This window comes from Myotis yumanensis, unplaced genomic scaffold, assembly GCF_028538775.1.
Source record: "Myotis yumanensis isolate MYYU_CA2020_CCGP unplaced genomic scaffold, mMyoYum1.0.hap1 SCAF_3, whole genome shotgun sequence".
Classification (NCBI taxonomy): Eukaryota; Metazoa; Chordata; class Mammalia; order Chiroptera; family Vespertilionidae; genus Myotis; species Myotis yumanensis.
The window spans coordinates 23,616,482-23,640,295 of NW_027223754.1; the positions used below are offsets into that span (position 1 = coordinate 23,616,482).

General features: G+C 40.6%; 1 protein-coding gene across 3 annotated transcripts in view; it reads left to right on the forward strand.

The window, feature by feature from the left end:
- ADAM9 (ADAM metallopeptidase domain 9) overlaps positions 1–23,814 on the forward strand; it is a 102,183-nt gene that overhangs the window by 7,166 nt on the left and 71,203 nt on the right. For 2 of the 3 annotated variants that reach the window (XR_011470734.1, XM_070408441.1), the window contains exons 2-7: positions 5,994–6,091; positions 8,041–8,099; positions 11,511–11,589; positions 19,331–19,407; positions 20,389–20,584; positions 22,542–22,607. Coding sequence is in view for 2 of the 3 variants with exons in the window: in XM_070408441.1 (XP_070264542.1) it covers positions 5,994–6,091; positions 8,041–8,099; positions 11,511–11,589; positions 19,331–19,407; positions 20,389–20,584; positions 22,542–22,607 (575 nt within the window). In the remaining variant the exon portion in view is untranslated. The remainder of the gene's footprint in view (positions 1–5,993; positions 6,092–8,040; positions 8,100–11,510; positions 11,590–19,330; positions 19,408–20,388; positions 20,585–22,541; positions 22,608–23,814) is intronic. The other variant, XM_070408442.1, reaches the window with a different exon arrangement.

A 23,814-nucleotide genomic window follows, 5' to 3' on the forward strand; every position in this document is an offset into this window, starting at 1 on the left:
TTTTTACATTTTAGAACTCCATATGGCATTCATAAAGTGGGTCCTTGGATTTTAAAACCAAGAAGTCAGTATCATAGTAATAGCTATTACATACAGAAGTTATTTTTGGGTACTATACTTTTAAAAAAAAATTATTGATTATAGAGAGGAAGGGAGAGGGAAAGATAGAATCATCAATGATGGGAGAGAATCATTGATCCACTGCCTCGTGCACACCCCCCCATTGGGGATCGGCCCCACCGAGGCATGTCCCCTGACCAGAACCGAACTGTGACCTCCTGGTTCATAGGTCGATGCTCAACCACTGAGCCACACTGGCTGGGGTAGCTCTCTTCTTTCTTATCGCCCAAAGTCATAGGCTACTACAGCCTGATCCTCCAACACTCCAACAGGGCCTTCAACTCTCTCCTCATGCTCTTCCTCCCAGGGGGGTGCCAACCTGGGGTCTTCCAACGTAGTAACAACTCCCCTGCACCGTGACCTCTACACTGCGATCTCCAAGATGCTCCTCTGAGGTCTTTTGGACAGCCAGTCTTGGTTGCTATACTTCCGAAAGCCTTTTAAAAGAAATGATTAATTGTGTTCCCCCTCCCTCCCCATCCTTTATTCTTTGCTAGCAATCTGTATAGAAGAGCTAGTTTCAGCTCTGGCCCAAAATAATTATAGAGTCACAGACAGTTGCAAATGTATAGGATGATTTACTTTTTATCACACAAAACTTCTAACCCACAGAAAACATTTTATTCATGCCACCGCTCACTTCTAGAGTGACTGTCCTAGTAGTTGGATAGATGACCATGATCCAGAATGAAATCATTAAGGATATTAAAATTAGTGATTGTAGGAATTTGAAAAATTGAAGGTCATTGAAAGGTCTATTCTAGGTGAAGAAATAGTCCTGTACCTTAGTTCATTTAAGATTAAGGATATTTCTATCTAGTGCATCTATTAAGGCCATAGATTTCTTTTGACATGGTTCCTAATTGACAACTCTAAACATCTGAATATTTTATCATAACCTGATTATTACAAGGCATCAATATGCCTTGGATTAGTCCATGGTTGCTTTTGTGAGCATTTTATTTTAGCCTATTTCTGGTGTTTTTATGTAATGACTTGCAGCCACATTTAATTAATATAATATACTATCTACACTAATAAAAGAGAAACATGGTAATTAGTGTACGACCGTTACCCTTCCCTTTGGCTAATCAGCATATCCTTATGCAAATTAACTGTCAGCCAAGATGGCGGCCAGCAGCCAGGCAGCTGGAAGCGAACATGAGGCTTGCTTGCTCCAGTGACTGCAGACTGCAACGTTCCCCGCCTGACTTGCCGGCCTCTGAGCTGCAACTCTAAGAAACATTGTAACAAATATAGAAGCTAAACAAAACCCCAGAAACCAGCTTTCAGCCGGCTGGGATCTCAGAGCTGGAGTTATACATTGTTTCGATTATAGAACGCAAACAAACCAGATACCTGCTTTCAGCAGCGGAAGCCTCAGAGCTAGAGCCAGAGCTAAAGCTGGCCCAGAATAAAAAAAGAAAAAAGAAAAAAAGGAGCCGTTGGGAGCTTCAGTCAACTGCCAGCCTGAAAGCAGCCCTCAGCTCCTCACCCAGACTGGCCAGGCACCCCAGTGGGGACCCCCACCCTGAAGGGTGTGTGACCAGCTGCAAACAGCCATCATCCCCTCATCCAGGCTGGCCAGGCACCCCAGTGGGGACCCCCACCCTGGTCCAGGACACCCTTCAGGGCAAACCAGCCGGCCCCCAGGCCTCTATCCTATATAGTAAAAGGGTAATATGCCTCCCAGCACCGGGATCAGTGGAGCCTCGAGGCCTCCTGGCACCAGATCAGCGTGACAGGGGGCAGTGCCCAAACGCCCTGATCGCCCTGCGGCTCTGTGTGTGATAGGGGGCGGGGCCACAACGCCCCTATCCGCCCTGCTCTGTGTGTGACAGGGTGCAGCGCCCCAACCCACCCCCCCAACAGGCCCTGCTTTGTGTGTGACAGGGTAGAGCCATAACCTCCCCATCGGCCCTGCCCTGAGTGTGAGAGTGGCGGTGCCCCAACCCCCTGATCGGCCCTGCTCTGTGCGTCACAGGGGGTGGCGCCGAAACCTCCCCATCGACCCTGCCTTGAGTGTGACAGGGGGCGGTGCCCCAACCCCCCAATCAGCCCTACCCTGAGCGTGACTGAGGGTGGCATTGCAACCTCCCAATCCGCCCTGCTCTGTGCATGACAGGGGGCGGCACCCCAACTCCCCAATCGGCCCTGCTCTGAGCCCGACCAGGGGCTGCACCTAGGGATTGGGCCTGCCCTCTGCCATCCAGGAGCAGGCCTAAGCCAGCAGGTTGTTATCTCCCGAGGGGTCCCAGACTGTGAGAGGGCACAGGCTGGGCTGAGGGACCCCTTTCCCCCCCCGAGTGCACAAATTTTTGTGCACCGGGCCTCTAGTTTATATATATAAAAGGCTAAGTGACCAGCCGACTGGCTGGTAGATATGATGCACACTGACCACCAGGAAGCAGACGCTCAAGGCAGGAGCTGCCAAGCAACAGCACCTTTGCAGAGTGCCCTCTCGCAGTCCCGGCCCCCTCGGGGGATGTCAGACTGCCAGTTTTGGCCCGATCCCCGCAGGCCAGGCCGAGGGACCCCACCTGCCGGAGACTCCACTGACTCTGCAGATGCCCTTCCAACCCTGGCGCCACCCCAGGTTCAACTGGCCAAGGAGAGACCGCGGGAAGTTGGCTCCAGGGCATGTCCGGCCTGTCTTGCCCAGTCCCGCCCCACCGGCCACTCTTCTAATTAATTTCCATTCAATATGCATGAATTCGTGCATGGGGCCTCTAGTATTATAAAGACACTAGAGGCCCAGTGCATGGATTTGTGCACCGGTGGGATTCCTTGGCCTGGCCTGTGGGGATCAGACTAAAACTGGCTCTCTGACATCCCCCAAGGGGTCCTGGATTGCAAGAGGGCTCAGGTCAGGCCAAGGGACCCCACCGGTGCACGATCAGTGCTAGGGAGGGACCGTGGGAGGGCTCTAGGGTATGTCTGGCCTGTCTCACTCAGTCCTGATTGGGGCCAATTTGGGCCATCTTGTCCAGTCCCAATTGGGGCCGATCAGGGCTGGTCGACTGGGAAGGGACCCTGGGAGGTTGGCTGGTCCGGGAGGGACTGCGGGAGGGCTCCAAGGCATGTCCAGCCCATCTCACCAGGTCCTGATCGGCCGGACCCCAAGCTAACTTACCGGTCGGATCGACTGCCCCCTGGTGGTCAGTGCGCATCATAGTGACTGGTCAAATGGTCGGATGAACAGTTGGACACTTAGCATATTAGGCTTTTATTATATAGGATAAGGGAATGATGGGTAAAGAGTTTGAAAACTGTCAGTATGACATGGTTGCGTTGCATATAATTTGTGTTTTCCTATTTATGCTGTATCTTTTAAAATCCCAAGTTAGACAAGGTTATAGACATCTTAATATATGTACAGTGTTACCTTGGGGAAAGTTAGTTGTAAATATTTTATTTTAATCTGTATTTTCAGAAATCTGAGGGGCATAAGACAATTAATGAGTGAAGGGATGTGTAGATTGGATCCAAAGGAGGAGAGAGTGGGAGAAGGGAGACCAGAGAAGTAGGTATAGCAGTCTAGATGTGGGGTTAGTAAGGCTGATGGAAAAGAAGAAACTGTTGAGAGATGATAGATAAACAGTACTTTAAATACTTTATGCTTCTTATTGAGGAAATACTCTTTTTTCCCAATTTTAATATTAAAAGTAATATAGGGGTTTGAAAATACTTCCTGATTATAAAAGCAAATTCAAACACTACAGACATGTGGGAGTGCCGGAAATAAAGCCCAAGACTTATCTCATTACTTTCTGGTTCTGTTCTATTGTGGTAACTACTTCAAACAGGTTTGGTACATTTACTTATGATGTTTACATGTTTACTTATGACACATTTCATTGTCTCATATATATAACATGTGATATAATACTTCATAAACACTATAACACAAGAGTTTTATAAAGTGAAAAGTAAAAGTCTCTTTCTCATATCACTCTCTATAGGTAACTACTTAAAAATGATTATTTTACTATAGAAAATATGAAACATACACAACAGTAGAGAAAAGAGTCATGAACTCCTATGCACCTATTATCCAGTTTTAATACAATTTCATACACATCTTCTCCCTCAAACACACACTGGATTATTTTGATGCAAATCCTAGGCATCATATCATTTTGCTCTTGAATCTTCAGAATAACTCTCTTAAGACATAGGACTTTTAAAAGAAAAACTTACCCACAATATCTTATTACACTTAAAAAATTAATGGCAATTTCTCAAGATCATTAAATATCTGTTCAGTGTTAAGGTTTCCCTGATTGTCTCAGAATTGGTTTATTTTTCCATTGGTTTATTTGAATTTATAAAAATTCCCTCTTCTTTCTTTTCATGGCATTTATTTGTTAAAGAAACTCCACTGAGTAAATTTATTTTCTAAATTGATCTGCTGAGTGGAAGATGTGACTCTGTTCTTCTTCCCTCAGTCTTTCTGTTGTGTATGCCAGACTTAAGTCTCCTAATACTGAACGTGTTTTTTTTTTTTTAAGTATATGACATATGTTTTTATTTCACTTTATTTTTTTCAGATGTATAATATAATGATTTAATATTTGCATTGTAAATACTCAGCCCAGTAAGTCTACTGAACATCCATCACCACCCATATTTACGAAATTATTTTTCTTGTGAGATCTTTTGAGATCTACTCTCTTAGCAACTTCTGAATGTGGTTTTGATATTAGTATCTAGAGTTATATAGAGTTTTCAGTGATGGCCCTTAGCTGGTGACCATCTACTTCATCAGTTTACTGAAAAAAATTGACATATGTCATTGCAATGATGCTGGAAGAAAAGAGTGTGTTGGATGTATTAAAATACTGCCTCAGACTCCAACATGAGGTATCTTCTAAAGGGATTTGTGTTGCTCAGGTGATGACTTTTGAACCTGAGCCCCACTTAGATATGATTTCACTGTGTGGTAAACTGAATAGGATTGGAACTTGGAGTAAATCCTCATTGCTTTTCCTTCATTGTTAATACATTTTCTCTAAAGTTTATAATTTAGCATAGATTAAATTACATTAATTTCATTTTATACTAGAGGCCCGGTGCACAAAAATTCATGCACTTGAAGAGTCCCTCAGCCTGGCCTGTGCCCTCTTGCAATCCGCGACCCCTCAGGAGATGTTGGAGAGCCAGTTTTAGCCCTATCCCGCAGGCCAAGCCAAGGGATTCCGTTGGTGCACAAATTCATGCACCAGGCCTCTAGTCTAATATATTGCTATTTTCATGTACAACTGTCTATATATATGAAACCCTAAGTGACTGTTATGACTGAACCACCGGAATGACCAGTTGACCAGTCACTATGATGTGCACTGACCACCAGGGGGCAGGCACTCAATGCAGGAGCTGCCCCCTGGTGGTCAGTGCACTCCCACAGCCAACCTCCTGCAGCCCCTCCCCCTGGCTGGCCAACCTCCTGTGGCCCCTCCCCCCAGCCAGCTGCCCCCCCCCCCCCCCCCCCCCCCATGTATTCCAATTGGAGGACTAGCCAGCCAATCTCCTGTAGCTCTTCTCCCCCCACCGGCCAACCTTCTGTGGCCCCTTCCTCCTCCCCCCTGCCCGGCCAACCTCCCATGGCCCCTCCCCCTAGCTGGCCAACCTCCCGTGGTCCCTCCCCCTGGCCGGCTGGCCCCTTAATAGGCCTAGATTGCTGGCCAGGCCGAGGGACCCCACCTGTGCATGAATTCGTGCACAAGGCCTTTAGTATGTATATATTTTAATATGGAAATGTCAAATGAGTTTTCTGATTTGAACATTCAGCATTTGAATTCTATTATATTTTAGTACCATGTAGTTTTTCAGGTTCACTTGTTATATAATATTTGTTACTCCCTATTCTGTAGGCTTTCAACAGACCTCACATCTCTCTTCTTATGAAATTATAACTCCTTGGAGATTAACTAGAGAACGAAGAGAAGCCCGTAGGCCCTACTCAAAACAGGTAGGTTATCTCTTGAGAAATATGTATGTATTTATGTTGTTTTTTTAAGACAAAGGTGTTATTTTCAGCAGGATTAGTTCAGTGAGTAAATATTGGCCAAAGATTAGTGCAGAACCATACATATGGCACTGATGTTTATTGGATGTTACTCTAGTAAAAATGACATATTGATCCTCGGTAATTTCTTTTAAAGACAAAATGGTCAACTTGAAACATAACAGAATGAAATAGTTAAATAAATTTTTGGACCAGAGTAGGAAGCTGATTACATAGATTTCTAACCCTTAACTACTGATGATGGTCACAGTGATCTTGTTGAAATAACAATAAGTAACCTCTCTCTTAGTTTGTGAGACGTAAAATACTTCATACTATGTTTTCACGGGCGCCAGAGAATAGTAGTGTGTTACATGCATATATTTCATATCGGGAATGTTTACTCAAAAGTAAGTTTAATCTCCATATTAGTACTGCACAGGTAGCTTGTGATAATAATAAATGTCATTTATTGGGGATATGGCAGAGAACAAAACAGACAAAAATCAAATCCCTTATGGAGCTTCCATTTTAGGGGGGACAATAAATAATAGAAGTCAATAATACAGATTACTGAAAATGGTAATAAGTACACTGGAGAAAATTCAAAGCAGAAAGAGAAATAAGGAGTGTAGAAATAGGGATAAGGGGTGGGGTGGGAGGGTTTATGTTTTTTATGGTACAGCTTGGGGAAGCCTTCTGGAGAGGATGACCCATGAGTGAAGACCCGATGGGAGGGAATGACCAGCTATTTGGGGAAAGAAACAATTCTGATTCTTAGAATTCTTCTCAGTGGAGATGAGAGGGACGTTTTTATGTCAGATGACTGGCCAAGAGCAGAAAGGATAGAAAGGCATACCCACAAACTGTGGTGATGGAAGGAGCTTGCTATTTTTGATTCTCAGCGGAGATCCAGGTAGATCACAGAGACTGCTCAGGTTTTCGCTCAGGATATGGAAGTAGAATGCCAGGATCTGGAATTTAGTCTGGGCCTGGAAGTCAGACTTTGATGTACCCTAGGAGAGGGAATCATGCCATTTCTTGGCAAGATGTTAACTTAGAGTCCAGACAGTAGGGAACATAAGAGGACACTTCTGATAATATATTTGTTGAGTCCTTCCCTGGTTTTCCCTTTTGTAAAAGAGTTGAGGCAAAGTTGAATCTCCTGGTTCTGGCAATCACACTAAACACTTCTGGCTAATGAACTGGTGAGTTGCCAGGGGAAGTTGTTTCGGGGTTCTTTGAGGTGTGAAGAGGATCCCATGAGCTTGAGGATGTGTAAGCGCAGGTTACCTTACCTCTGTTCATTGTCTCTGAGATGCCATCCACGGTAAGGCCCTCTGTCATTTAATGTACCACTAATTAAGAAAGAAACAGAGTGCTACCAGTCAGACTTCTGTGCCTTTGTATGATGCATCCTAACTTCAGAGATGTTCATATGCGGGGGAAAATGTGTTTTAAAATAGAGGAAATGTGGTAAATCGTGTGAAGATACATAATTTTAAGAGTTCAGTATTTCTTTTCAACTTTTAGATAACTAGAACTAGGGATAGTCTCTTAAATCTAAGAAATTTATGTCATTTAAACAAAAGGAAGAACTACTTTATACTGTAGATAATACATGGATGTATTTAACAAAAATAATTCCTGAAGTTATAGCTCAATTCTAAATGAATTTAAGAAGAGTTTAGATAAACATGCAGGTAATTTTCCACAGTAAGTTATTAAAGGAAGGCAGGGATGGTCAGATTATTTTTTATTATTTGAGCAGATATAAGGTTTTTCTGTAAAACAATTTCAGTCAGTTATTTTCATTGAGGATGAAGTTTCCAGTGTCTTATAAATACCTGTTGTTGAAAAGTAATTTATAAGATGGTGTTTTATTGTTCTTTTTTTCATCTTTGTGCCTTTAGGTATCTTATGTCATTCAAGCTGAAGGAAAAGAGCATATTATTCACTTGGAAAGGAACAAGTAAGAAATTCATTTGCTTTGGCTTTTCAGTAATTTTTTTTTTAATAGTATTTCGGTTTCTTTTCTAGTTAGAGTCAGAATCTCCCTGACAGAATTTTAGGTAGTGACAGATATTTTCAGACAGAGAAGCGTTCTGAAGCCTGCTACTGTACTTGATAGACGTTAACATTTATTGAACATTTACTATGTCCAGGTGCTTTTAAGTGTATTATTTATTTAATTCTCACGAAATATAGGGCTGAGAGATCTCTCTGCTGAGAGATCCTACTTGAGCCCTATATAATGATGTCAATATGTACAGAAATCTTATAGATCTAAATATTTTCTCCCACTCTTCCTTTCTTTAAGGAGATATAACTTAATTAAAACATTTTAATAAAATTATTGTTCCTTATGTTTGTAAAGTTTTTAGCTTATAAAGCATTTTCATAGCCTTTATCTCATTTATCATGTTGTCATAACAACTTCTTTGTAGAGCAGTGTTTATTGTCTTATTTTATGCATAAGAATACTCAGGTCCTGGAAGTTTGTAAGTATTCAAGCTGGGGTGCAAATCTAAGTCACTTGACCTGAAATCTAGTGATCTATATGTATGTGCTATATGTTGACCTATATGTATGTGCTATATATTGATCTGTATGTATGTGCTGTATTGCTATGCTTCTTGAATTGGTGGGAAAATGGTAATTTTCCAGGTATTTGTAAGAGTTGTCAGGCCTTTGAATGTGTTTGAAAGGTGGTAATAAAAGCTGCGGATCGTTAATGAAAATAAGTTAGGGTAAAGGACTCCGATATATTCTCCCCAGTAATGGGGACTTTATGAAGTTCAATAAAAAAGTGACTGTATTCGAATAAATGCTTATTTCTCCCTCCCATTGCCTGTAGAATAGTGGTCTTAACCCTTCTGAGGTCAAAAATCCCATGAGACTTGGGTTAAAGCTATGAAACCCTCCCTGCAGAGGAGTGTACGTAATCACAGGGACCGATGTGGGAAAGAGGATAGCACACCTTTTCTCTGTGCTGAACAAGTTTAAAAATAAAATAGAAGAGTAAGTTCACAGGAGGTTAAAAGCTCACTTTCATTATTGGTAGGGTCTAGTTTGGAGGATTTAGCTTAGAATGATAACCTGGTGGACCTACTAATCCTGAATCAAGTATTAGGCAGATTTAGCCACTCATGGCCAGTGTGGCTTGCTGGCAGGCCTGCTCCTGCACAAGCATCGTGAAATTTGTGCTGTCACTGGGCAGGCAGTGGCTTCCATGAGGAAGAAGGGCAGAGCAAAGCCAAGTATCTCAGTGTATTGTTTTCAAATTCACCCCAAGAGGGAGCAAAGGCTGTGTGTGTGTTGGGGAGAGTGAGAGAAGAGGGGACCGTGCAATGACTGAACAGGGTTGGATAATTGAAAAGACTCAGGACTCCACAGGCCACTCCCAAGCTCACACACTTCATAAATGTAAAGGAGAAATACATCAGGAAAAATGAAGTGCAAGTAATCAAGGGGTTCAAAAATTTCCAGGCAGAACCCCCCAGGTTCCTTCCGTAGTTGCACAAAACACTGACATATGTGTGAAGCATCAAATTTTCCGGGGAGCCCAGGCACAAGTTTACAGCCAGGATCTTTTCTACTACTCTGGTCACATAGCTCAAGTCAGGCTTACGGTTAAACCATCTCTAAACAACATAGATAAGCAGGCCCTGGATGCCTCCAGGGGAGTTTAGAATGGTGCATTATAAACCACTAGCTAGCTCTTTGCATTCCTGGAGATAAGAAGGGCTTGATAACAGAGCTGCTCCAATTCTGCTGCAAATGACAGAGTGTTTTCTTGACCAAACTTTAGTCATGCTCCTGAACTTTCTCCTAGGCCAGTGGTCAGCAAGCTCATTAGTCAACAGAGTCAAATATCAACAGTACAACGATTGAAATTTCTTTTGAGAGCCAAAATTTTAAAAAAAAATATATTTTATTGATTTTTTACAGAGAGGAAGGGAGAGAGATAGAGAGTTAGAAACATCGATCAGCTGCCTCCTGCACATCTCCCACTGGGGATGTGCCCGCAACCCAGGTACATGCCCTTGACCGGAATCGAACCTGGGACCCTTCAGTCTGCAGGCCGACGCTCTATCCACTGAGCCAAACCGGTTTCAGCAAGAGAGCCAGATTTTTTAAACTTAAACTATATAGGTAGGTACATTGTTATTAACTTAATTAGGGTACTCCTAAGCTGGCCTTTGCTAAAAACGTCCTCAATCTGATTGAGGTACATTCGCTGAGGTCTACCCCTTCCAACTCTCCCATCCACACTCGTCTTGTATACTTGTTTCATCTATCTCCTTTCCGAAAACCGACTTCTGCGCATGGGCCACGAAGTTTCAATCCCACTGTACGTGCACGCCCGCACGTGGTATTTTGTGGAAGAGCCACACTCAAGGGCCAAAGAGCCGCATGTGGCTCGCGAGCCGCGGTTTGCCGACCACTGTCCTAGGCCCATTGGTGCACTTTCTTGTGAAATCCAGTTTTAGCAAGAACCCTGCTAAATCAATTTAGCAAGACCCCCACCCCCCCTTGTTATCTGATCACTCTGAATGTCTGAACAGGTACCTCATCCTCCACCACCTTCACATGATACCTGATCAGCCTGCTCAGTCTTCAGTAAGAATCTGTTAGGCTAGGTTGGCCAGAGCCTTCCTCACCCTTTGATGTTTTCTCTGAGTCATTTTCTTTTTACTGACCCCACCCAGCTCCTTAGCCACAAAGTCCTGCTTGCCCACTGAAATGTCCCGTCAGTGCTCCTCCCTATACCCATCACGGTGACCCCAAATACAAGTCTGCCTTATCACCTTAAACAAGCATCTCTGAATATTTTCCTTTGACAAAGAGAACCCTCTCTTTCCACATGTGGTTTACCCTACTGAGCTCCCTTAACATGCAGGGAAGCTTCAGGAATCAGAAATACTTGTCTCCTCCAACAACGGACACATTTTGCTTCTTTACTTAGGAGGTGAAGGCAATGAGTGTTTTATATAGGACTTTTAGGAAAGAGTAGAAACACTTATTTTCCTTCTAGAAATATGATGTACTATATAACCTAATTTACACTTTTCCTGTGAGGTGTATCAGAAAAAATTAAGGACATTTGTGTTATTATTATTACTTTGTAACCAGCATTTTATGACCATTAGAACAAACATGCAGCTTAATATTCTCTATGAGGAAGTGATGCACATGGTTTCAGATGCAAGTCCATTTGTAAGCTCTTAGCTTTATGGTAGCTCCTTCTTTAAATAAAATAATAATCAGGTGGAAGTTTTTATTCCTGATCATCTCTTCTAGAAATAATGTCGGATGAGTTGTGTTCTTAGTTGCAAATACATAAAATGATTTCAAATGGTGTGTTTTATTCCTCTTCCAGAGACCTTTTGCCCAAAGATTTTGTAGTTTATACCTATAACAAGGAAGGGGCTCTGATCTCTGACCATCCTGATATACAGGTAATATATTTTATTCTTGATCCTATAGCAGAATTTCAGACAATAATAATTTTAAAAGGACTTCTGTTTAGGTACGCAGGACTGTTACGTCTCATAACTTCAAGGGTCACCATTGACACAATAATACATGTTGTCCTGGAAGTGGTGGGGTAGTGGATGCATTTATATAGAGTAAATTGGACCTTACTGCTCTCCAGGTACTCATAGTCAAGTGTTTTTTGTTTGTTTTTTAAAGATCAGAAGAATAACATTCTATTGATGATAATTCTTACTGATTATGAAAGGGGAAAGTTTGATACAGTTTGAAAGTAGTTTTTTTTTGCTGAAATTTGTCATCTCCAAGCACATCTTACTCTTTTATTAAACCATTTGATTTGCCATTACTATTAAGAACAAACACTGGTTTGCTGTTGTTATATGTTCTAGTTATTCACTGAAACAATTCTTTCCTAAAGAGGTGTGATCCTTTTGCATCAGAGAACAGAGTATTTCTAAGGACAGAACCGGCCAGGGATACTTGAAAAAACTGGCAGATGTCAATTTGGCTTTATGTGTTACTTAAGTAGAGCATAAACATTTCTAGTTTTATTTGGGGAGAGTGTTTTACAATGCTTTTTGGCAGGTAAGTATTGTATATTTTTTTCTTTTGCAATAGTTTTCACAAGAAGTCTTTGTTCCCATTAAACATGTATTATTTTCCCCCTGAGCTTTGTAACATTTTGCTAGCTTGAATTGTTTTTGTTAGTTATGCATTTTTTGCAGCACCCTTTAGAGTAATTAGTCTTTAATTAATTAAATTAAATTATTTTGAATTAATTACTGCTTTTAAAAAATTAAGGAAATGCTGACAGCCCTATCCTTTCTGATTCTTTTATCTTAGTGTTTCATTTATCATTGTTTAGTAGCAAATTAGTAGAGGAGCTTAAGTTTACATGATAGCATAAACCAGATTAGAAATCATTCATCCATCCATTAATGTATCCAATCATCCATCCAAAGATTGGTAAGGCAGGAGGCCAAAGACCACGTAATTTATGCCATTTGACAAAAGTAGTGATCTCAAAAGAATTTTTTTTTTTTTTTCTTGGAGAGATTTCTTTGGATTCAAATCTTGGCTTTATCATTTATTTGCTGATCAAGTTACTTTGACATTTTTGTGCCACAGTATCCTCACCTTAAAATGGGAATAATAATTACAACTTCATAGAGTTATTAGGAGGCTTAACTGAGTTAATATTTGTGAGATTCTTAGAACAAGTCATTTTTGACAATTTTTAACTCAATATCATTCTTTGTTGCTATTGAAAGTATATATGCTTAAAACTGCTAAAAATAGATTTCAGTTAGAAATTTATGTAACATCGTTATCTTAAAGTGCTTTTCTGGGTGTTTGAAAAATACAAACTAAAACAGATGGAGTTTTTCATTTATTTCTGGTTATTGAATACTAGAGACCCAGTGCATGAATTCATGCACTGGTGAGGTCCCTCAGCCTGGCCTGCGCCCTCTCGCAATCCAGGACCCCTCAGAGGATGTTGGACTGCCAGTTTCACCCGATCCCCGCAGGCGAAACTGTCAGTCCGACATCCCCCAAGAGATGTAGTAGTGAACGTGAAGCGGCAGGTGGCCAGGGAGGAGGCCAAGCCCTGGCCAGGTGCTATGCCGCTCCCGCCCAATCCAGCCCCTTTGCACTTGTCGCTGCCACTCCACAATGCTGCCACAGAGGTGGGAGAGGCTCCGCCAACACAGCTACTCTCGCCAGCCGTGAGCCCAGCTTCTGGCTGAGCAGTGCTTCTGCTGTGGGAGTGCACTGACCACCAAGGGGAAGCTCCTGCATTGAGCATCTGCCCCCTGATGGTCAGTGCGCATCATAGCAACTGGTTGTAACAGTCACTTAAGCTTTTACATATATAGATTATTTAGATAGATGAAAGTGTGACTGTAGATTTCAGACACCAATTAATACTTTAGTACTTTTTTTTTTTTTTGCATATGGCTAGATTGGCAAATATCATAATGACATATACTTTTGTCCATAAAATGCAATTAATTTACACTGAGAAAATTTAAATGCTTTCCCTTATGGTTCTGTCATTTAATATTAAAGTAATTTGTAAAGCTATTTATGTGGCTTTCATCATCATGTCTTCCACAAGGCAATTTTTTACAAAGAAACAAAGTTTTATAACCACTTTATATGGATTGCTGTGTGAAATAAAACTCCAAATTACTATATCTTAAAACTTTAGAGTCCCTTGCAAATGCATTAGGAAAGCCTTTTAATTTATCCCCCCAACTAACTGATGCTCTTTGTGTCGTCTAAAGATATATTGGCTGCCCAAGACTTACTAAATTCTTGTGGCTAGTAGGCTATTCTCTAACAGTTCAGTGTACTTCTGTTCCCAGTAGTTGAGTTTTTTAGTTGAGTTTTTGAGTTTTTTAGTAGTAGAGTTTGTGTGTTTCCAGATCTGTTTATGCTAATTGTACCTTTACTGTCACTATGCTATTTAATGAGATGTTTTCTACACATACAAAATATGGTTTATTGTTTTTGTTAAAAAGTAAATTGGGCGCTTTGGAAAGACTTAATAAAAACAAGTTATTAAAAAAATACCATTAGGTTGGTAGATTTAATGACCAAGTGCTGGATATCAAATAAGAGAGCTTTTATTATTGTAGTTGAAAGTAGAAACATTTAATTTCCAAGTGCTATCAGTTACTGTATTACTATCTCATAAGTGTTACCTCAGCTGTAATAAAAAAGTATTTTCTTCCTCCAGTGAGAAGAAGGCAATATCACAGCTATAACTACAGAACACTAGGAAGAAAAACATTAGTGGTTGTAAATTGCCCCACACAAGAACAAGTTGTACAATGCTGTTTAGTGTGTAACTGTTTAAAATTGTTTCTCAGTTTCAGACTTACAGGAAAATTTGCCTGAGTAATATAAAACATTCATGTCTACCTTCACCAGGATTCTTGAAATGTTAACTTTTTACTACATTTGTTTGATCATTTCTTTCTTCTTTATTTTATTCTAAACCTTTTAAAAATGTTTTTATTGATTTCAGAGAGAGGAAGGAAGAGGGAGAGATAAAAACATCAATGATGAGAATCATTAATTGGCTGCCTCCTGCATCCCCCTATTGGGGATCCAGCCTACAACCTGGGCATGTGCCCTGACAGGAAATCAAACCATAACTTCTCGATAATGGGTCATCACTCAAACACTGAGCCACACCAGCCAGGCTTTCCTGAACCTTTTAAAATAGGTTGCAGACATGGTATACCTTTATCCTTAAATTTCCTCAATGTAAATTTCCTAAAAGTAAGGAATTTTTTTGGTTACCATAGTTGCAATTCTCAAAATTAGGAAGTTAACATTGAAGCAATCTAATTTTATTTTATTTTTTTTTGGGGGGGGGCCTACTATCCCAATAATGTCCTTGATAGCTGTCTGATGATGGAATGAAGGTATATGGCCACCAAAACAAGAAGGTATCTTGAGACTGAAAAATGAGGCAGGCAACTCCATAATATAACAAATTATTCTAGGGTCGGTTACTTACAGGGATAGAATAGAAGGGGAGATAACCCACAGTCTGTGCAGCTAGTCTCCCTTACCAGACAGTTGTTGCAGTAAATGTTTTAAATGGTATAGCTAAAGAACTAATGATTGATGAGACAAAGAGACAACGAATGCAGTATGTGCCAGAAACCATACTTCCTGATGGGCTTATGATGGATGCTTGCTTACAATTGATGCTAACACCTACTTTGATATTTATCTTTGTTGCCATGCCATTCTGGCCCTAGAATTTCTATGGTTATATAGTAAATTTTTAAAGAACACAAATAATTATTAACTATAAGGCTTTGGTATACTGGCTGAAACTAGTGAGGTTAGTCAGAGTTGACAGCATGAAACACTTGAACAAGAAATCAAGGTCACAAAGATGGAGTCAGTCTTGTTCATATCAATAGCTATCTACACTAATAAAAGAGAAATATGGTAATTAGCGTACGACCGCTACCCTTCCCATTGGCTAATCAGCATATCCTTATGCAAATTAACTGCCAGCCAAGATGGCGGCCGGCAGCCATGCACTGAAGCGAACAGGGAGGCTTGCTTGCTCCAGTGATGGCGAACTCCAACGTTCCCCGCCTGACTTGCCGGCCTCTCAGCTGCAACTCTAAGCAACTATGTTGCAAATATAGAAGCTAAACAAAACCCCAGAAACCTGCTTTAGTCAGCCGGGCTTCAGCCAGCCTGACCGCAACATTGTATCCATGTTTTCAGCAGTGAGGCCTCAGAGCTAAAGCTGGCCCAGAATAAAAAAAAGAAAAAGAAAAAAAGGAGCGGTTGGGAGCTTCAGTCACGCGCCAGCCAGAAAATGGTCCTCAGCTCCTCAGCCAGCCTGGCCAGGCATCCCAGTGGGGACCCCCACCCTGATCCAGGATACCCTTCAGGGCAAACCAGCCGGCCCCCATCTGTGCACCAGGCCTCTATTCTATATAGTAAAAGGGTAATATGCCTCCCAGCACCAGGATCAGCGGAGCAGTGAGGCCTCCCGGCACTGGGATCGCCGTGACGGGGGCAGCACCCAAACCTCCTGATCGCCCTGTGGCTCTGTGTGTGACAGGGGGCAGCGCCCAAACCCCCTGATCGCCCTGCGGCTCTGTGTGTGTGACAGGGGAAGGCGCCCCAACCCCCTGATCAGCCCTGCTCTATGCCTGATAGGGGGGAGCTCCCCAATCCCCTGATCGCCCTGTGACTCTGTGTGTGACAGGGTGCAGCACCCCAAGCCCCGCCCCCCATGGGCCCTGCTCTGTGTGTGACGGGGTAGAGCCATAACCTCTCCATCAGCCCTGCCCTGAGTGTGACAGTGGCGGCGCCCCAACCCCCTGATCGGCCCTGCTCTGTGGGTGATAGAGGGTGGCGCCCCAACCCCCCTCCACAGGCCTTGCTCTGTGTGTGACGGGGGAGAGCCATAACCTCCCCATTGGCCCTGCCCTGAGTGTGACAGGGTGCAGCGCCCCAACCTCCTGATTCGCCCTGCTCTGTGTGTGACAGGGGGCGGTGCCCCAACTCCCCTATCGGCCCTACTCTGTGAGTGACAGCGGGGAGCTCCTCAACCCCCTGATGGGCCCTGCTCTGTGCATGACAGGGGGGAGCTCCTCAACCCCCTGATGGGCCCTGCTCTGTGTGTGACAGGGGGGAGCTTCCCAACCCCCTGATCGACCTGCTCTGTGTGTGACTGGGTACGGAGCCCCAACCCCCCTGATGGGCCCTGCTCTGTGAATGACAGGGGGCAGCGCCCCAACCCCCTGATTGGCCCTGCTCTGTGAGTGACAGGGGGCAGCACCCCAACCCCCTGATCGGCCCTGCTCTGTGCGTGACAGGGGGTGGCGCCGCAACCTCCCCATCGACCCTGCCTTGAGTGTGACGGGGCGGTGCCCCAACCCCCCAATTGGCCCTAGCCTGAGCGTGACTGAGGGTGGCATCGCAACCTCCCGATCCGCCCTGCTCTGTGCATGACAGGGGGCGGCGCCCCAACTCCCCAATTGGCCCTGCTCTGAGCCTGACCAGGGGCTGCACCTAGGGATTGGGCGTGCCCTCTGCCACCCGGGAGCAGGCCTAAGCCAGCAGGTCGTTATCTCCCGAGGGGTCCCAGACTGCGAGAGGGCACAGGCCGGGCTGGGAGACCCCTCTTCCCTCCCCCCCCCCCCCCCCAGTGCACAAATTTTTGTGCACCGGTCCTCTAGTACAATAATGAAAGACAATACAAATTCATGTGTTGCATTCAGTAGTCATGTTTCTTTAGTTTCCTTTAATCTGAAAATACTTATCTCTCCTTGTCCAACAAACATAGTCTGACTTTTTGTAGAATGTCCCGTCATTTGAGTTTGTTTGATGTTAATTCATGATCAGATTCAGATTATGTACTTCTGGCAGGAATCCCACTGAGTAGATACTGAGTGGTTCTCAGTGTATCTAATCAGTAAGCAGATGCTGCTATTAGCCCAATCATTGACAATGTTAACATTTATCATTTGGTTAAGGAGTTGTCTGCCATGTTTCTCCTCTGTAAAGTTACTGTTTGTACCTCTTTAATTAATATTAGGGTTGATACTTTGAGACTATACAGATATCCTGTTACTTCTCAAAATTTTACCCACTAGTTTTAGTGTTTAGTATTTGCCTGAATCAGTTGTTATTATAATAGTTGTTAAAATTGTGATTTTTCTAATTTCATCAGTGCTTCTATATTCATCATTGCTTTCTACTGTAAAGAAGAGTTTTCCCTTATATCAGCACAGACTCATGAGTTCTTTATCACTAGTGAGATTGAAAATATTTTCATGTATGTAAGGGCATTTTTATATCCTCCTTTACAAATCTGTTCATGTCTTCAGCCAGTTTTTAATTTTTATTTTTAAATTGAAATTCTTTATTGTTTAAAGTATTATATAAGTCTCCTTCTTCCCCTATTGATCTCTCCCCAGCCGCCCCCTTTTATTGAGTTTTTAATCTTTCCCCTTCATTGTTTAAGCGTACTTTAAAATAAGTTAAGGATATTAACTCTTTATCTCTGATATGATTTCTCCCAGTCTGTGAATTATCTTTTGACTTTGTTTTTTGATGTTTCTTTCCATGTAGAATATTAAAAAAAATTTATATCATAAAAATTATCAGTCTTTTATTGCATATAGGTTTCGAGTGATAGTTAGAAACCTTTTTTCTACACCCAGGTTAAAGAGGAATTCATCTATGTTTTCGTTTAGTTCTTGTATGGTTTCATTTTTTATGTTTGGATTCTTGATCTGTTTGGAGTTTATTCTTATGTATGGTGTGAGGCATGGATCTAATTTTATCCCTTTTAAAGGTCTAACCAGTGGATTGAGCACCATTTATTAAAAGTACATCTTTGCCACAGTGATTTGAGGTGCCACTTTTATCATAAAAGTTGTATATAGACTTTGGACTATTTTGAGACTTTATATTCTGTTCTACTGGTTGGTCTCTCAATTAATGCACCTACAGTAGCATGCTGTTTTAATTATTAAGGCCTTGTGATATGTCTCAATGTCTGCTAGGGGTAAGTCTCCCTTATCCACACCTTTGGCTTTTTTTTTTAAATGCTTTGTGATTGTTTTATGCTGTGTACTAAAAATCTAATATTAATAAGTAATATTATGCTTATATTTTTCACTGGTCAATTTCTTGCTCAAAGTTAAGGATAAAGGGTCGTTAGTTTTTAAAGATGGCTGAATGTATAACTAATAAAATATCAATATATCTACAGGAAGAAAAGAAAATAATTTGATCAAAATCTCTTCTTTTTGCAACATACTGAGCTTTTATTTCCTCCGTTGACATCATTAGCCTGTCACAAGATCCTCTTCTGTATTAGATGTCAATTGGCTGCTATAGCTTTTTGGATTGACTGTGATTTAAAATGATAAGATGTTAAAAATGACATACCATCTTTTTCTGCTTCTAGGCTTAAAGGTTATTGGGATAGAGCTATTTATATTTAGTTTCTTTAGAATTCTGCCTAAACATATGTATACATGTAGGGTGGTAGTAGATAATCTGAAATAGTCTAAAGAATGCCATGTGATATTATGAGATGTCAATAATATAAATAAAATTTTTAGTTTACTGACCTTAAATAATTTTTTTAGCTCTATAATTTCTATAATGATTTCCCACAAAGTAACAGTATTTATCATTTAGGACCATTGTCATTATCGGGGCTATGTGGAAGGAGTTTATGATTCATCCATTGCTCTTAGTGACTGTTTTGGACTCAGGTAAGGAATTTTATTTATTAATTATTTCTCCTCTCTATTTCTTACTCCTGTACACCTATCTCTGTTTTCAAATTTTAATGTTGTCAAAGGTCTTTAGAGCTATGTTTCAGATATCATTCTTGGCATGTTTATTTAGGAAGATATTGCAATTGATGGATTTTTATATTTAAAGAAAAATATCTCATTTTTGAGATTGCTAAATAATTTTTGCCACTTAAAATAAAATATACTTAAATTTCTGTAGCACTTTATGTTTATAAAATTTTCACTTACATTTTTTTGCTTAAGTCTGATACTGACTGTGAAAAGGGGCTCCTTATCTCCACGTTTAGGTGAGCAAATTGAGGTTTGGAGAAATTGTATCACATGTCAAGTGAAATGATAATAACATTAAAATTACATTTACTGAGGGCCTGGCAGTATGATATCACTGGTTGGTTGGTTGCATGATTGAACTAATAAATATTACTTTTACTTTTCAAACCAACAATATAAGATGGCTATGATTATTGCCATTTAAGTAATAACCCTTATAGAAGTTACTGTGTGCCAGGCAATGTTCGCAGTATTCTGCACTTATTAAATAATTTAGTTTTCAGGACAACCCTATGTAGAATGTAAAGAAAGGAGGAGGTTAAATAACTTGGGAGAGTCCCACAGCTAGTAGGAAACATTTGGGATTCAAACTCTGGTTCTCTGGCTCCAGACCCCACACATTTAGCAACTGTCCTTTACTGCCTTCCATTATACAGTAATCATGCTGAGAGGTTAAGTAACTTTTGGGAAGTGATGCTAGTAAGTCACAGCCTTTAACTTTAAATGTAGGTCAGCCTGACTCTAAAGACTTATAGTTCTCTGTATACCATGCTACTCTTTCTGACACATGTTAAGAACTAGGACTTGAATTCAGGTTTTCTAATTTTTTTTCCTGTGTATTTTTTTCTTCATTCTTAAAAATTGTGTGTGTAACACAACACTTAGAGGATTGCTGCATATAGAGAACGTGAGTTATGGGATTGAACCCCTGCAAAACAGCTCTCATTTTGAGCACATCTTTTATCGAATGGATGATATCCACAAAGAGCCTCTGAAATGTGGGGTTTCTAACAAGGATACAGAAGCAGAAACAACCCAGGATGAAGAGGAAGAGCCTCCCAGCATCACTCAGTTACTTCGAGTAAGGAAGTAATATGTCTCTTCATGGCTCAGACTAAAGTTTTTGTTTTTTGTTTTGTTTTGCAGCTTACTACAAAAAGTTATTTTTATTGTATAAAAAAATGAAGCATAATTGCTTTGACAAATTTTTTTAAGTTTTTAAAAATTTTCAATTTTAGTTGACATACTATATTAGTTTCAGGTGTACAACATAGTGATTAGACATTTTTATACCTTACAAAGTGATCACCCTGATAAGCCTAATCCCCATCTAGCACAATACATAGTTACTATAATATTATTCATATATTCCCTATGCTGTATTCTTTATAACTGGCAACTTGTACTAATTTTTTTAAAATATATTTTTATTGATTTTAGAGAGGAAGGGAGAGGAAAAGAGAGATGGAAACATCAATGATGAGAGAAAATCATTGATCGGGTGCCTCCTGCACACCTCTACTGAGGATTGAACCCGAAACCCTGGCAATATGCCCTGATCGGGAACCAGACCGTGACCTCCTGGTTCATAGGTCAATACTCAACCACTGAGCCACGCCAGCTGGGCACTTTATACTTCTTAATCCCTTTGACCTTTTTCACCCAATCTCAACCCGTTCCACTACCCCTCCCCCCGAATCTGGCAACCATCATTTGTTCTTTGTGTCTGAATTTGTTTCCATATTTTTTCTTCCATATATTTTGTGTTTTAGATTCCACATCTAAGTGAAATCATATAGTGTTTGTCTTTGACTCATTTTAATTAGCATAATGCCTTTAGGTCCATCCATGTTGTAGCAAATGGCAAGATTTCATTATTTTTATGGCCGAGAGATATTCCATTGCATGTATATACCATATCATTATCCATTTGGCTATCGATGGACACAGACTAAAGTTTTAAAACATCATATTTATGCATTAAACAAATACTGTTGCTGGATTTTGCCCACTATGTGCCAGGCATTCTGACAGTTACTAGGGGATAACAATATGAGCAATACGCAGTTTCTGCCTCCAAATTGAGTACAGTAGAGCTCTTGTGTGTTTTAGGAACTTGGATTTAAATCTTAAACAGGAATTACATTTCTTTTTATCAGTGCTGCATAGTAATCTATTACACTGTCTTTCAGAGAGCAGTGGAATTTTTTGTTTGGATACCTTTGACACAAACTAGAATGGTGATTCTTGAACTCTAGATTAGAGAAACAGGTTGGGCTTTAGAACCTTAATTATATTAGATGACTGCAGGGGCACTTGTCTCCCTGTTTTGAGTCTTCATTATGATACCCTGGCTTCCTCTTGACAAGGGTCTCTTAGATGAAATGTTTTTAGGAGTAGGTCAACCTTTATCTATGAAATGATGCTGCTGTGTTGGAAGAGAGGCATGTGCTTCTTCTAGTATATTTTCATTAACTCATACTAATTTATGGCATTATTTTTATCACCTCTTCAACCATCTACTCTTGACTACTGTACTGTTCTTTTAAACTTTAACCATTGGAAAATAAAATTTCAGCTTATTCTATCCTTTACATGCATTTATGCAAGTTTATAAAAAGTCATTTTTTTTTAAAAAGTGGCAACTTTTAAAAGGCTACTCCTGCGCTCAGTTATTAGTGGATATTCTTTTATTCTCAACATAATAATGGGATTTCTCATTAAAGTGTGTGTGTGTGTAGTTTTTGTGTTAAAAAATCAATAATTCTTCTTTGTAAACTTGGATAACTTACATTATTTTTAAATAGAATTTTTTTAAGATCCAGTAAAGGTAGCAGATGTCATTAAAAAAGCAACAACACATGTTATTTGCTCTCTCTCTCTTTTTTTTAGGATGTGTTATGTAAAATAATTATATGATGTTTTGAGCAGACATAAAATAATTGACTAGAGATTAAGGCAGGATCAATACCTATGAAATCATCAAGCTTTATAACTTATTGTTTTTTTACCTTTACGATGTTTTGTATTTTTGACAGAGAAGAAGAGCTGTGCTGCCACAAACCCGCTATGTGGAGCTGTTCATTGTTGTAGACAAGGAAAGGGTAGGATTGGTGACAGTTTTTCTTCTTTTTCAGGAAAAGCAGATGAGAAGTGAGCATCACATGAAAGAAATATACAATATAATATATTTGTATTGATTTTTCTGAAATGTAATAAAAAATGGCTTTTCCCCTTTAAGATACTAAATATTTATAATACTACCAGAAGCTAAATATAGCAAATAGGACTACCTATGACTTCATTTTCTACTAGTGACTTTTTTTTCCTGTTCTCTTGGGTGATTTGCTCATGCTGAATTTCTTAAATGAAACTGTACTGCCTGTCAGAGTCTTGAGACGTTCTCAGATGACTTGTAGCGGTCGCCAACCTTTCAGACCTCACGGACCACCAGTGGTCCATGGACCACTGGTTGGCGACCACTGCAAAAGACTGTAAGCAGTTAATCAGTTATTGCTTTGTTGCCTAATAAATTTGTCTAGAATTTCAGCTATCCTATACCTCACTTTAAGAGATGGAAACTTCCAGGTCCTGGCATGTGTTAGAAAGGAATAGAGGAGCATGGTTCATCTAAGCTTTTATCATTAACTTTACTGTTCAGGATAATACCAGGGATTTTCCATATTCATACAAAGAAAGAATTGTGCTTAACTAAGAAAACTACTGGATTTATTCCAGCATTTATAGGATTTTCAGATTTAGATATAGCTGCCATATAATTTAACAAGTTATTTGAAATATTTTGTCTGACTTTTGCTGCTAGCTTTGTTATTTGTGTGGAAAAGTTGTTTGTAGAAACTTTATATGTTTGGCAATTTCTTTCTTGTAAGCTGCAGAGATAGTTTCAAGAATTGCATGGCTTTAAAAATCCCTTATTGTGTGTAGTTTGGGAGAGAAACCATATTTATTAAGAGACAGACACATACTCAGATTTGCTCATTGTAAGTTCATTACCCTCAAGTGGTAGAAGGAAAAAGGATAGGGACTATGAACAAGCATGAATGTTGCCCCAACTAAGGGGTAAAATGTTTCTCTGGATAAGTGACCAAAGTAAAGATTTGAGATGTTTTTCTTTATTACTTTCTCTAAATAGATTTGTTATATACTGGTAGATAATGGTTCAAAATAAAAATGATTCAATTTTAGCCGAAACCGGTTTGGCTCAGTGGATAGAACGTCGGCCTGCGGACTGAAAGGTCCCGGGTTCGATTCCGGTCAAGGGCATGTACCTGGGTTGCGGGCACATTCCCA